Raw genomic sequence first — 15,061 nt, forward strand, 5'->3', positions numbered from 1 at the left:
GTCTGATTACAGGCAGCAGAGGACGGAAGGAGGGAAGGACAAACTCTGCTGGAAAACACCTGGGGAAAGTCTAAGTGGGAGTCTGCTGTCTGACTTGGTGCATTTAGTTGGTACAGGTGGACCAGGAATTTGCAGCTGCTGGTTCCTATGGTTGCCTGAGTAGTGAGAGGTTCCAGGCAGGGCCTTGGAATTGGGGAAGGTAGGAGTGGAGGAAATATTTATTTTCCTTTGCAGGAAGAGGCAGTTGAGTTTCTGTGATGGGCTCCTTTCTGGCCAAGTCTCAGCAGAGGCTGCCAAGGAGCCAAACGCCATGCGGGGAAGGAGAGGCATCCAGGTGGCCGTCAGTGTCTCACCTGTGCTGAAGGCAGTGGAGGTGACACCACTCCGCTCAGTGTCCTGGGCTGCCTGCAGGAGCACTGTGTAGTCTGTACTCTCCGACAGGCCCTCCAGTCGTATCCACGTGTCCTCCGCATCCACAATCAGCTCCTGCAGGATGAGCCCGGGGGAGGGGGATGGAAGAGGTACCAGCTTGTCATGGAGAGAAGCAAGGGAGGGAGGTCCAGACCCCCCATGGTCAGTATTGCAATGGCCATTTTTGTCCTTTCCATCCCACATTATGTAGGGAGGAAACCATTCCAATAAGCAGAGAGAGCAGCTCCCCATGTGAGATTGAGGCCAGCAGCATTCTCATGGATGCATGTGGGGATAAACTTGGGCCCTGGATTATTGAACCCAAGGGTTTGCGGATTGCACTGGGCCTCCTGGAGGCCTGAGGAATCAGATCGTAGGTTCCCTTCTTCTATGTCCAACAGAGTAGCTCTACTTAAATGTATTCTGTGTATTTGGCTTCTGAGTATGATTTCACTTTAAAAAAGGATTCCACTGGTAACAAAAGTTTGACAAGCAGTGCTCTAGGTAGGCTGTTTCAACTGCTCACCTGAAACTGAAATTTGGGAGTTCCCTTCGTGGCTTAGCAGTTCACTACCCCACTAGTATCCATGAGGATGCGGGTTTGATCCCTGGCCTCGCTCAGTGGGTTAAGGATCCTGAATTGCTGTGAGTTATGGTGTAGGTTGCAGATGCGGCTCAGATGCCATGCTGCTGTGGCTGTGGTGTAGGCCAGCAGCTGTAGCTCAAATTCATCCCCTAGCCTGGGAACTTCCAATTGCCTCAGGTGCCCTAAAAAGCAAAAAACAAAAAACAAAACAAAACGGAACTGAAATTTGTCATCTCTTTACTGTGGGCTATTTATTTAGTGATAGCCTTTATAATGCTTATCCTGAGGCCTACAGGCCTGTCAAATTTGGTATCCAGCTTATGTTTTGTTGGCCCTGCCAGTGACAATTCATTCCAACAGCATGTACTTATATTGGCTTGGGAGTTGGTACATCACTGTATTTGTTGCATCACATAACTGAGTGGAGGTGCAAGGTAGATGCCCCATAACTTGGAGAAGAAACTGAGGCTCAGGGAGGTTTAGTGCTTTGCCTCGACTTGAGTAGAGAGTAACAGTGGCGGCAGGACTCTCATCCAGATCTCTGTCTTGCGTTCAAGGGCTCTTTCCTCAACAGCATGCCATGCATCCATAATGGCAAGCCTAGTTTGTTCCCCACGGGTTGCTTGACAAAAAAAAAAAAAAAAAAAAGGTCTTTCCTTTTTCCAGAAAATCTCACCTTGCGACTTCCATCGGTGGATTTGTAGGTCAAGACGTAGTTCTCAATCTCTGCTCTGGGAGGCTGCCAGGAGATCAGGGCACTTTGTCTGGTGACTTCACTGGCTGTCAGATTTGCAGGAGCGTCCAGGACTGCAAAGAGGAGAAAACGCCAGGAGTGCCTACCCCTCCCATTCCCCCCTCTTTGATTCCTGCCATGTGGATCAGTATGTCCACCTGTGAGGTCTCTGGGCTGCTCCTGTGCTGACCCCACTTCTAGTTTGGACAAGAACATACAGGGCACTCCTGGATCAGGAGATAATCATTCCATGTCATGATCATTCTTGCAGCTATTCCCCTCTTCCCTCACCTGGCCTGCTGGGCCTAGATGTGACAGCTTCCAGTCTGACCCTCTGGGTCTGAAATCATGACCTTGTTAAACCCGCATGTCTGTGAGTTCATTCTTGAACTTAAAACATTCCCACATCTGTGCTTTTTTTTTTGTACTGTTCTCCAGGCCATGACTGCACCCAGCAACTCTCTCCCCTATATCAAGCCCTTAAATATCCATCAGACTTTTCTGGACCAGATGCATTCCCGGCACTGACCTCTATTGCCCTGTTTCTACTGCTGTCAGCCAGACCAAGAAGAGAGAGCTACAACTCACTTTCATTGGCACTTGGGCCACAGTTAACTAAAATAAGAACAGCTCATAGCTGCATTGTCCAAAGCCTATAGGCTGTAATCTAGTCCAGGTCATGGAAACTGGTCATTTTCAGGATCCACAAAAGCCTCCCAGGATACAGGATACGTAGCTGAGGATATACTCACGAGTAGAGAAGTTGGTGCTGATAGTACCACTGGTGAGAGGCCCACTGGTAGCGTACATAGTGACGGTGTAGTGGGTCCTAGGAAGCAGGTCAACGAGCTGGAACTCCTCACTGTCTCCATCAACCAGGATGGTCTCTCCAGCAACTGAAATCAATGGATACAGATAAGGATGGAATAAGGCTATTCAATTCAGGAAAGATGTATCAATCAGATCCAAAGGCATTTCCTAAAGATACAATATTAGGGAATTTGGGAAAAAAGCTTTTTATTTATTTTTTGGCTACACCGTCAACATGTGGAAATTCCTGGGCCAGAGACTGAACCTGAGCCACAGCAGCAACAGAACCACTGCAGTGACAACACTCGATCCTTAACCCACTGCACTACAGGGAACTCCTGCCAAAAAAAAAATCTTTCAGAGGTTATTTAGCTTAGCATTTTATTCTATACAAAGATCTCCTCTCACCTTGTTTTGCATCTTAATTGAAAAACGTATTCCCTATTTGGAGGCCAAATTGTCTTTGTGTAATTTCTATTCAGGTCTCTGGAGTTACAAGAATAAACCAGATCCTTTGTCTACATGACACGTTCCTGCCCCCACCTCCTAATCATGTCTTTTTTCTTCTAGACTGAGAAAACTCAACCCTCAACCCCCATTACGTATGTGGTAATTCTAACACTGTCACAATCCTGGGTGCCTTTCTTTAAACAAGTAACAATTTATCAGTATCCCTGCTTAAATGCAAACTTAGAGGAGAACTGAGAACAATAATTGAGATGTACTGACAAGGAAAGAAACAGGGTCAATTTCTGCTTCTGTTTGTGCCAATTATGTATATTAATCCTTTGGGTTTTGAGACAGTCATGGGGTATTGTTATCACATGCTGGATTATTACTAATCAAAGATCTTACTTATAACCCCCTCCCCAACCTAGCCTTGTGTAGTTGATTTTCGTTGATTTTTTTGCACCCGTGGGAGGAAGTTTGCTTTCATTTCTACTGCATTTTGCCTCATTGACTGGATTTGGGGTCACTGTTTCAGTTCATTAAAATATATCTGAATTTGGATTCTATTGATCACAGTTTTGTTTTATACACAAGTTTGGTATTCATGTCTTCTCAGTATTCATTCAAGCTGTTGATAAAACTGTTCATTAGATCAAGGCCAACCCTCTTATTGTGTCTTGAGAATTATCCTGAGTTAGTCAGCATTTAACAGAATTTACTAGGCATTTCTCCAAACCATGGAAAGGCTGAGGTTTCACGTTTTTTTGTGCTCTAAAGGCACAGAAAGGCATGCAAACAGGTTAAAATGTAAAATAGCCCTTTGGAAGCGCTCACATAATGCCTCTATCTTTTTTAATAGCCTCCTTTGCAACACACTGCCAATAGTCAAATCTCCAGCCACATCAACTATGACAGTTCCTTAAACTCCCCGAGCTCTCTCCAAATGCTCACAGGCTGCTCTTTTTCTTGGAATTCCCTTTCTTCCCCTATTCTCTTTTTCAATAACTGTATCTAAGATCTGCCTTCTTTCTTCCCCAAGGTGTTTTGCGGTTGCCCATATCATGAAAGTGCCCACATCGAGTTGTAACTGTTTACTTGTCTGCATCATCACCAGGAATGACTTCTGTGAAGACAAGAACTCATGTTTTGTCTCTGACTCTTTAGAGCCTTAGGGAGGGCTTGGCACATGGAAAGGCGTTAAAAGTGTTGAATGAAAGGAAATTAGATTGAATCTGAGCTGCAGCCATGACCTGTGCTATAGCTGTGGCAATGCCAGACCTTCATCTGTTGTGCTGGGCTGGGGATCAAACCCGCACCCCAGCAGTAACACCAGCTGCTGCAGAGGCAATGCCATATCTGTGAGCAGGTGCATCTAACTGCCTTAAGGGAACAATGAGAGCTTTGACAGAGGAAATTGTTAACACCAAGTCTTGAAAGAGGGGTTTTTCAGGCAGACAGGTGGGGAGAGCATTTCCTGGTAGAGGAAAGAACATGTACAAATGCATGGTGGTTTGAGAAGGCAGGGGAGAGTTAAGAAATGCAGGATCACACTGTACAAGGAGGGATGGTAGGAGTTGAAGTGGCTTGTTCATGCACACAGTGGGTCAGGATGTATCCATAATAATGATATTTATTCTCCTAGGAAGGTCATTCTGTGAGCTATGTTAACTCCAAATATGATCCACCATCTCAGTGATTAGTGGGTCTTTCTAATGCTGTGCTGAGATACTAATATGTGCTAGCAGATTTGCCTATTTAAAAAAAGGACATAAAGTGGCTTTCATAAAATTCATTCTTTGTGAACCTGTGCTGGTATGTAGTAATCACTCACTGTTTTCCAAGTTATTTAATAGTCTGTTTTGGTTTTTAATGTCCCAAGCTTTGACAATCAGTTGACTTTGCAGCTTACGGAACTGACTTCGTCTGTCATTTTCGAAAATTACAACATATGTCTGCCTTCTGTCTTCTGGCATCTTTGTTCTCTAGATTCCTGACTATAACCCATAATATTCTGTGCGCACATGTATAATTTAGGCAGGGGAAGAATTTTCCTAGGCCTAGACACTTGTACTACTCAACACTATTTTGCTTTGGGCTTCTCTATTCAATTTTTGCAAACAGCATTAAGGTGAACAAGTATCGTGAAGAGAAAGTTGAAACTCAAGATTTCGTGGTGGCTCAACCTTTTGGCTTGGATATAGGTAGAGAAGACCAAAGCAGCAGGAAGGCTTAATAATAGTTCTGAATCCTTTGTCACCTGTTATCTTAGATTATGTATTTCAAACATGGTCCTTTAGTATTTTCATTACTCTGTAAATATCTAGAAAAGTCAGTTTTCTTGCCCATAGCACTTTGGGGGCAAGTTCAGCTCAATTCAGAGTTTTGTCTTTCAAGTGCTATGTCTGCCTGTGATTGCCTTTGGTTACATACCTTTCTTTACCTTTTAGAATCAGCTTTCTCAATGCCCATGGTTGATAACAGTTCACAGAATTTGGGGGATATCTTGAGGGCTTTTTGGTGAAATTAAAGCAGGAAAATTTCGAATTTTCTCTCAGACTGAGAAAGTGTTTTGTTTTATCACTCTCATACTATTCTTCAGCCCTAGTCCCCACCATTCCCACATGCCTAATGCATAGACCTGCAGACACTCACCTGAAAAGTGAGTGAGAACAATAACGTAGTTCTCCACTATGCCCACTGGCGCCCTCCAATGCAACAGGGCTTCTGTTGGAGTGATGTTGGTAGCGGTCAGATCCACAGGATTGTCCATGGCTGAAACAGGATAGGAAAATATCAGGTAAAGGTAAGAGGAATGGCAGGATGGAAGTGCAGTGAACTATCTCCTATAGTTTTACCCATAATGCATGTCTGCTGGTGTGTTGTACAAAATAACCAAGTGAGAGAAGACCTCTTTCCTTTCCCTGCTTCGGATTCCATCCACCCCTTCCTCTTCTCCTGTTCCTCCTTCCCTCAAATACCCAGTGCTCCCTGATTGTGCTCAGATCTTCCTTTAAATTCATTCACTAACTTCTTATGTGGAGAGTACTGTCACATCTTATGGAGGAGCCCAAGGTATGGCTATTGTGTTTCAGACATTTAAACCCAGATGGAGAAACTACGAACATACAGAAACTGTGATATTTCATTAGTTAGTGAGAGAATATGCTTGCCAGGCCTTTTGTCTTTTCTTACATATAAGGGGTATGCCTTGTGGAACAGTCTCTGTTGATGAACTTCCGGGAGTGTGGGGGGAGTTCCATTATGTCAGGAAGTAACCCCAGCACCTGGAACTTCGAAGGGACTCCGTTAACATGGGTGAGATAAAGAATGTGCCTCAGGTTGCCTTTAAAGTCAGATATGATTATTGAATTCTTGCTTTGCTACTCAGGAGGCTGATCCATCCTGAGTCCTGGGGATCCCTTTTTGTGGCATAGAGGTCAAGAGCCAGGAGTGCTTGTGGAGGAACAGAGTCTGCTTCTCAGAGCACCACGTCTGCATTCTCATTTGCCTAAGCTCTATGCCTAAGCTCATCTCCCTTCCAGAAAGTTGGGATTTATTTTAGAAATTCATGCTATTACAATAATTTAGGCATCAGTTCAACCAGCGTGTCATATAATTTACTTTGGGGGACCAAGATGTGCTGTTGGTCTGTACTCTTGTTCTCTAACTGAAGGTTTTTATCACTAGCCTATGTCCTTCATTTCAAAGAAACAACTATAAATTGTGCTTACAGTTTTAACATCTGATTTGTATCCATAATCAGTGCCTTGAACGAGGTCTTCACATGTAACCTCATGAAAAGAAACAAAGCACGACAATGGGAGAAAAAATGTACGTATACGTGTATGTATAACTGGGTTCCCATGCTGTACAGTGGGAAAAAAAAGTGTGTTGGGGGAAATAACAATAAAAAAATAAATTAAAAAAAATCGGGCACCAAGTCTCAGGACATTTAAAAAAAAAAAAGAAGAAGAAAAGTCTTATGAGACTATGGTTAACTTGACTTCTCTAAGATTAGCCATGAGACCCCGAGGAGTACTCATTTTCAAAAGTTAAAAAATCACAGCCCTCACATTAAAACAACAATAGAAAACAACAGCAAAACAAGACGTTTATTTCTATGAGCAATCTGGTTATGGGGAGTTTCCAAAATAACTCTTCCTGCACTTGAAGGAAGGAAGGGTGAGTTGGTACACTATTGAAATTCTGCTTTAGACATGCTTGCCTCTGTGCCCCAAAAGCCAAAGAATGAGTTTTTCATTTGAGTTGCTGTTCTCTTTTACCTTAGGGGTAGGAGGCTCTTGAAATCCATTTTATTGTCCTCACTGAGAAAACCCTAATTTCTTTACCATGAATTTCTAAGACTTTAAGGGACATACCGGCTGGCTTCTTTTAACTCACTGGGTATCATTTCAGGTTCATATCTGCTGATATTTCTATGGTCATAGATAACTTGATAGAAAGGGGAAGACTGAACCAAAAATATGGCTACATTATCTGTAGTCATAGACATAGAAGGAGATTAGGCAAGGTGAGAGCATCCTGTGTGTAGTTTTTAGAGGAATAGTTTTATTTCTGAATTTTTGCAGCAATGTTTCTTTAGCCATGGCCTTAGAGATGCTCTTTCTGGGCTTGTGAGAGCATCTACAAAAGCAGTGAGGAATTCCCAATTACATTGCCCTCATGCAGGAAACACCACTCTCTGAGGAAAGTAAGCAACCTCAGGAAATCCAGGCATTCTCTCTCAGTTAGCAAGCTGGATGTTTTCCTCTGTGCTATAGGAACAATAGCTTTACTGAGAGGTAGGTCTGGGGGTTGGGAACAGAAAATGTTGGCTTTCCCCTCTCGTGACTTCTACAGCAAATCTCTCCTAGTTCTGCATGATGGGCCGACTGAGGGGTCAGAGAAGGAGGGCAGTGGAGCTGCTGCAGGAGCCCTATCCTCAGGCCCATCTAAGGGGCTCATTTTCTAGAGGAAAGCGCTGATGCAGCTCTTGGGTGGTTTCTAGTCATATGGGATGAGGAGTTTCATGACTCCGAGGATTGTTCCTGGAATAACTACATACTTTTTCCTCTAAGGTAAAATTAGATGGGATGCATCAGATGTCTGCTCTGGAATTCACTTCTGTCATGAGTCTTTGAAAGGTCACTTTTCGTATTGGAAATTCCATGAAAATTTATGAGCTAAACCAGTAAAACTCTTAAAGGGTGACTCTCTAAACTGGAATTACAGAAGAATGTCAAAGGGGAGACAATTGCTGACTGCTTTGCATAACGGTGTGAGTCAGTGTGATCCCAGGAGTGGAGCCTGGTATCCTGGAACCACTGTCATGTGCATTAGCCGGAATAACTTCAATTTTGCCTCTTCTGTTGGTCACAGGTCCTCAGCCAGGGTCCTGACTTGGGCTGTGACAGGGAGACATGCCCACCTGTGTGCACGAGGGTGCAGATGCGCTCACTCTCCTCCCTGCCCCGCACGCTGTTGAGGCTGATTTCATATTCGGTAGCTGGGTACAGCTTGGTGATGGTGAATTCCGTCACTGTGTTGGGCACCACTGAGCTGTCCAGGCGTCCCACTAAGAGCAGAAGCCAGAGTTAAAGTTCAGCAGCTCCCGCACTGACGCCACTCATCGTACAGTCTACTTAGGAACTCCTGGTGGCGCTTGGTCTTGAAGCCCTGATGGGTGCAATGCTCAGCACCCAGTGGGGGGAGGGGTGGCCTGGAAATGTTAGATGTTGAACAGACCTTGCATGCTGATCCCACTCCCTCCTTTTATAGGTTCCCAGGAACAAAGAGAAAAACCATTATTTTAAAAGTGGTTTTCTAACAAGCTGCTCCTAAAGCAGTATAGAGGGCATGACTGCCAAGAGTGGTCCATGCAGCCCAGAGACAGGATAGTCTGGCAAATTCTCTCACCCCCTCACTGGCAGCGAGTGTACCCTCCACTTCATTAACAATTCCACATGCACCAGCAAGAACTGGCAGGATGCAGGTGAGGTCTGGGCCAACTTCTTCTGACTCATAACTTGGCTGGAATGGCAGTAATGAGGCCACTGTCACTGTGCTTCCCTTCAAGGCTCCATCTGACTCTGAGGTATCTTTAGGTGTGCCCTGGGGGTTTTAGCCTTGGGCTTTAATCCTTAGAAAATTGCATGTGATCCTAGCTCTTGGCAGATTCTTTTAGAGTTCCTTGCTTCTCACTACACTGTCTGGATAATGGTGACCAAGTACCATGCTTCACTCTGCTGGTGAAGGGCCTGCTTTCTGAGTAAGTGTATCAACCCACTCTCATTCTGATGGAGCATGCTACAGAGAGGGGGGAAGATGCCTGTAGCAGGGTGAGATCTTCTGGGCTATTCTAGTTCTCCCATAATAATCTTCATCCAGCTGCAGTAGTGAAATCAATAAACTTTATTACCTTGTGTTGGCCGATACGATACTCGATAGTAATCAAAAGATGCAACAGGAGGACTCCAGGAGACCATAACTGAGTCCTTGGTCACATTGCTAATTGTGATGTCTTTGGGTGGATCGATTCCTACGAAGACCCAGGTGGTCATGGGAGAAAGAGAGAAAAGCACAGTGTGAAAAAGAAATCCTACTTTTGGTTTTATGTGGACCAAGAGCTAATGGTACCCCAGAGGCAGGCAATAATTTACTTTATCCTAGGGCATTCTTAAAACCATGATCAGGGTGAAGTCTCACCTGAAACCTCATAGGTATGGCCAGAGCCATGCTCCTGGAGAATATTTTAACAACATGAAGTCAAGCTGTCAAGGTCTGTGCCTGTGCAGCTACCATTACCTATCTGAAGGCCAATTGGGGAATTTCCTTTAAGTTTGTTTGTTTTGTTTTGAACTGGGAGTCATGGTCATTTTCTCTGGGGCAACTTCTCTTAGACAAACCCAACTCTGCCTCTATGTCTTATTTTATTTTATTTTATTTTTTTTATCAACTACTTTTTGTTCAATTTAGAAAAATTGCTATTGACTGTGGAGGGATTTCAGAGCACAAGTCCAGAACAAATCCACTTTCCTAAATTGTATTTTATTTATGCTGTATTTTTGGTTTTGACTACTGGAAGATTGCAGGGGCAAAACCAGCTGAGTGTTTAATCCACTTGTTCAGTTTGTGAGTTCTTGGAAGGATGTAGGAAACCACCCAAACACACATGTCCTCATCCACATGCACACTCATATTTGTGATTGTATTTGAGGAGGATGAGATGCGAGCGAGCCAGTTCATCTCAGAGTACCTGTGTTTTCCAAACAACATGCAGATCAACCCCATTCTCAGAGTATCAGCTTTCTATGTGTTTGCATGTTAGTCCCATAGGATTCTGAAGAAGCATCATTCATATCAGCGAACTTACTGGGCTGCTAAGAGATGGCTCTCCAGAACAGGAACAGATGTCTCCTCATGGTAGAAGGGTTTCCTCTTGGAGACTAGCTCTCTCTAGGACCTTCTCCTAAGTTGGTAGCGGGAGGACCTCTGGACCAATGCACTCAAGCCCTGGCCTCCTCAAGACATTGAACCATCCTGCCTCCTTTAGAAGCTTCCTGTCTTATACATTTTGTGAAGCCCTGGAAGAGGTGGCTGTTTCAGAGCAACTCATGGACCCTCACTAGACAAATGAGATAATCTCCTACTCCTTAGGGCTTTCTCTTTGTAAGTCATTGACTTGTCAAAGGTAACTGTGAGAACCCCCTTCATCACTGGCCATGAAGTCCTGCAGCCTCACCTGTGGTGATGGAGCCCACGATTGGCTCAGAAGTCACTGTGCCATGGACGGCCACCAGGTTCACAATGTACTCGGTGGCTGGCTGCAGGTCTGTCAGGACAGCATGCCTCTTGGTGGCATCCAGGGAGACCTCCATCATCTCTTCCTCTTCATCCCGGGGACTGTAGTTCAGAATGAGCCTGTCTGCAGGAGGGGATGGGTCGCTCCAGGTGATGTTCACACTGGAGGAGGTCACGTGAGAAAAGTGCAAATGGGAGATGGGGCGGAAGCCTGCAAAGCAGAGGACATGGATGGTTCTTAAATACCGGTGAGGTGGTGAGGCCACTGGGGTAGAAGAGCCATCTGGCTGAAGAGATCTGCTTTCCTTGTTAGTAAGGACTACACCTTCACCTGATGACCCAGAGTTTCCACATCCTCACTCCTGTCCTGTCCACCCTCCTTTCTTCAAGCCACACACTGAAAAATGAACACTCTCAACAGTGTAAAACTGGCATTTTCTCTTTGAGTTATTCATAATGCTGATCTAGGATCTAAAGCCTCTATCCTGGAAGGAATGTAACATGATCCCGTGGATCCTCTGAATACCCACTGGTTTAGTGCAGGCAGAGAAAGATGAACTGAAGCAACCACTATGTCCAGCCTATAGGAAACCAGACCCCAAATTTCAGGCATGTAGGTAGCCTTGTTCATCTCTCCCTTTCCTTCCAACCATTACCTCTTGAGGCATTTATTAGTTTCTCTTCTAGCTCTTCTTTCTCTATCTACATTCTTCCTTTCTCTAAAGCAAATGGGGCTTTGGAAGAGTGAGTTGCCCTGATGACTTTCTCACACTAAGATCCGTCAATCCCTGGATGCAGCTGAGATTTCTGCTGCTCTGGCACCTGTGAAGGCATCCACAGTGGATTCCAAGCTCTGCTGCCGACCCCTCTCCGCTGTGATTGAAATGATGTACTCTGCCCCGGGCTCTAGGTCTGTCAGTGTATATGAGGTCCTGTCCTTGGGCACGGTGACTTCCGAGGCGATCCCAGAGGATGGGGTAAAGGTGATTCTGTAGTGGTCAATGGGGCCACTGGCCTTGGTCCAGATGAGGGAGATGGAGGTTTCTGAGGAGGCTGTTACCATGAGGTCTCGAGGGCTGTCAAGTTCTGTGGATCAACATAAGTGGTCTCTTTTACATAAGTTTCACACAAGGGCCAGTATTTATTGGAATTGGACTCCCTGTGGATTTCTAAGCTATTAGCGGGTCTGCTGACCATGAAGATTGGCTTCTCATTGCTGACCTCACACTTTGTTAAGCACCTTCCCTTTGAAAGTTGGCCAGGGGCTTGGCATATAGATGAATAATCTACAGAAAAGCATCAGTAAACTCCAATGCCACTAGAATACATGCATCTTTGGGATAAAGCTGGCTGCTGATTTTTAAGCTCTCCACATTCATTTTCTCCAAGCCTTTCTCAATGAGCCAACCAGGGCGAAACAGGAGCCACCATCAAGCAGAGATATGCTGTTCCTGGCAACCATAGCTACCTCTGTTCCTGATGCCATTTTGACTGACCTGGCCATGGGTATGCAGGCAATAAGCCCTGAGGACTCCTGGGGCCCCATGTCCACATAGCTCTCTAAGAGGTTGTCTATTCTGAATAGCCCTGGGATGGAGATGGGTTCAAAATCCCCAGCCCAGCCCAGGCTGCTTGTACCTAGGGTACTTAAAGTGATTTTGGAATGTGCCCAGGATTTAGATGAAAAACTGCTGGATCCAGAATAGCAAGGGTCTCAGTGGACTTTTCCATTGCCCTTAGACTGAATGGGTTGCTTCTAAGTCTAGATCTTTACCCTGTGGCCTTTCTGAGGGCTTCTGTCCTACATGGTGAGGAGTGCCACATTTTGCCTGCTGTTGGGTGCTCTAGAAGGTCTTGCTATGACACCAGCCTATATGGGATTTTCCACCTCTGCTCTGTACAGCTGTGGGCAGCCTTTCAGACCAGGGCGACCATGCACAGATCTGTGGGGAAGAGTGTGGGACCCCATCCCGCATGTCAGATATCAGAGGTTAGGCACGGGGACCCTGAGAACTGAAGAAAGATGTTCCTAGGCTGATAATAGTCACATGGGCACCTGGTCACTAGGGACCTTGCCTTCTGACCAGTCCTTGCCTCCTTCCACAGAAGCCCTCCTACTCACCTGTCCTGGCATTCATGGTGGCTGGTACACTTTGCTGTGAGCTCATGACGGCAGATATTCCAACTCCATACTCAGTGCCAGGCACCAGATCTATTGGTAGATGCAGAAAAAAATGTTATTCCATGTGTGTTGGGGGTGGAGAGGCTGAATGGAGGGAAGCGGATGACCTCAGGCCCTTGTTCAGATCTTGTGTTTAATCCTTCCTGAATCCCCTCATAATTTTACCTATTAGGAAATCCCAGTTTTGCCACTTAGGAAATCCATATCAAGTCAACAGGATGAACCGGTCAGTGCAGAGCTTCCTTCTTGCTGCTGGTCTCCTTGGAGGGCATTGAAGCTGCCCTTGTCAGAATATGCTCTCCTGTGGAAGGTTTCCTCGGGTCTCAGGTTGGCTATAACTGGTGAAGGGATTTCTTGCTTACATTGTGAATTGGGGGAATTGTAATTGATAAGGACTGTGTGGACAAAAGCCTTTAAAGCATTTGTGGACATTGTGGATAAAGACTGAGCTGCACCTTTTATAGGTAGGGACTGGGGCCATATAGAGACTCTTGCATCCCTTCTGGGTAGCAACTGTGGATGGACTCTCTTGCCGAGCACAGGGCTGTCAGGCCTTTAATGCAGGGCCATTCAGAAGTCCTGTTGCTGTGGGCTCCCTACCAAGGTCTGTAATCCCGGCCCCAGGGTACTTAAAGCTATAGAGTCATTGTTAAGATGACTTATGGGGGACTATGAAAAAAAAAAAAAAAAAAAGGAAAAACTGTTCAACTACAGGATATAAGCCTCTCTGGGGAAATGCTTTAGGGTTCGATACAGAGGATCGCTGGGAGCCTCCCAGAATGCCTGGAATTATCTGAGGTCTCCCTACCCTTTCCTACCACCCTTTTCAGATTAACTGGTTTGACTGGTATATTAATTTCGTATTGCTGATGCAAAAAAAAAACGGCTCTATAACCTAGTGGCTCAAAACAACACACTTCTGTCAGGTTACAGTTCAGGAGGTCTGAAGTCTAAAGTAATTCAGCAGGGCTGCATTCCTTCTGGAGGTTCTAGGATAGAATTTGTTTCTATGCCTTTTCCATCTTCTAAAGTTGCCCTCATGCATTGGGTAATGGCCCCTTAATCCTTCTTCAAAGCCAGCAGCATAACAGTTTCAAATGTGGTTTTCTGTCTGTGCTCTGCTTCCATGGTCCCATCTTCTACTGTGACTTTAGTCTCCCTGCATCCCTCTTATAAGGACCCTCATGATGACATTAGCCCCACCTAGATCATTCAGGATAATCTCTCTATTTTAAGATCCTTAATCACATCTACAATTTCCTTTTTGCCATGTAAGATGGCATAGTCACACGTTCCAGGGATTAGAATGTGAACATCTTCGTGGGTCATAATTCTAGCATCAAACTAGCGTCAACCTCACCTCACTTATTAGGTCTGGGATTGTAGGAAGATACAACAAGATGAAACCACACCTGTGGGGCCCCTCACTGTCAGCTTGATTTCTTCTGGGAGGTTCTTTTTGGGGCCGTGTGTGGACTCAACAGAAGCAAGGCTGATGATCATGCTATTCTGCACGTATATGAGATGTGTTCTTTTCGAAGTACCAGAATGGAATTTCATCAAGAAATGTGTGTGTGTGGGGGGGTGTCTTTTCACCATCTTCCCTTCATTTCATCCCTTCTCCAGAACAGCTGCTGTGATTTCCCCAGGATCTCTGAGGTAATAGGAAAGGCATCAGGCAGCATTTCCTCTACAAATGGCTTAGTTTAAGGAAGGTGAACTCTGTGTGGCAGCCAGAGGGCCCTGCCCCCTCCTCAAGATGGCTTTGGTCCAGCCTGTGCAATGCGTCCCCCATGCTTGAGTATGGCAGCACCCACCAGGCCTCACTGACCAAGCCTTCCTGAAGGTATATGTTACCATTAGCCCTCTTTCCCCCTTCTCAGACCATCTCCCTTCATTCCCTAACCTTTAGTTCCTCCTTTCTCTAAAGTGTCAGCGCTGGTGGAGGTGACTTTGACTTTGAGGCCTTCCATACTAAATGTGCTGATGTGTATTAGGTACAGTGCCTGGCCCATCATGATGGGAGCCAGTGTTATTACTACCTTGCTCAGAGAACTATGGCAGGATTTTGAGTCCTTTGTCGGTGAGC

General features: G+C 45.3%; 1 protein-coding gene and 1 long non-coding RNA gene across 3 annotated transcripts in view; one reads left to right on the forward strand and one right to left on the reverse strand.

Annotated features, from left to right (window-relative positions):
* Nucleotides 1-15,061, forward strand: part of LOC125111990 (uncharacterized) — a 248,545-nt gene that overhangs the window by 159,972 nt on the left and 73,512 nt on the right. The window lies entirely within an intron of this gene.
* The window catches only part of TNR (tenascin R), an 81,960-nt gene that overhangs the window by 28,220 nt on the left and 38,679 nt on the right, over nucleotides 1-15,061 (reverse strand). For both annotated transcript variants that reach the window (XM_047754209.1, XM_047754210.1), the window contains 9 exons: nucleotides 12,913-13,002; nucleotides 11,613-11,876; nucleotides 10,732-11,001; nucleotides 9,409-9,528; nucleotides 8,419-8,565; nucleotides 5,643-5,762; nucleotides 2,483-2,626; nucleotides 1,674-1,804; nucleotides 354-486 (listed from right to left, as the gene is read on the reverse strand). In XM_047754209.1, coding sequence (XP_047610165.1) covers nucleotides 354-486; nucleotides 1,674-1,804; nucleotides 2,483-2,626; nucleotides 5,643-5,762; nucleotides 8,419-8,565; nucleotides 9,409-9,528; nucleotides 10,732-11,001; nucleotides 11,613-11,876; nucleotides 12,913-13,002 — 1,419 coding nt within the window. The remainder of the gene's footprint in view (nucleotides 1-353; nucleotides 487-1,673; nucleotides 1,805-2,482; nucleotides 2,627-5,642; nucleotides 5,763-8,418; nucleotides 8,566-9,408; nucleotides 9,529-10,731; nucleotides 11,002-11,612; nucleotides 11,877-12,912; nucleotides 13,003-15,061) is intronic.

This window comes from Phacochoerus africanus, chromosome 11 (genome assembly GCF_016906955.1).
Source record: "Phacochoerus africanus isolate WHEZ1 chromosome 11, ROS_Pafr_v1, whole genome shotgun sequence".
NCBI lineage: Eukaryota > Metazoa > Chordata > Mammalia > Artiodactyla > Suidae > Phacochoerus > Phacochoerus africanus.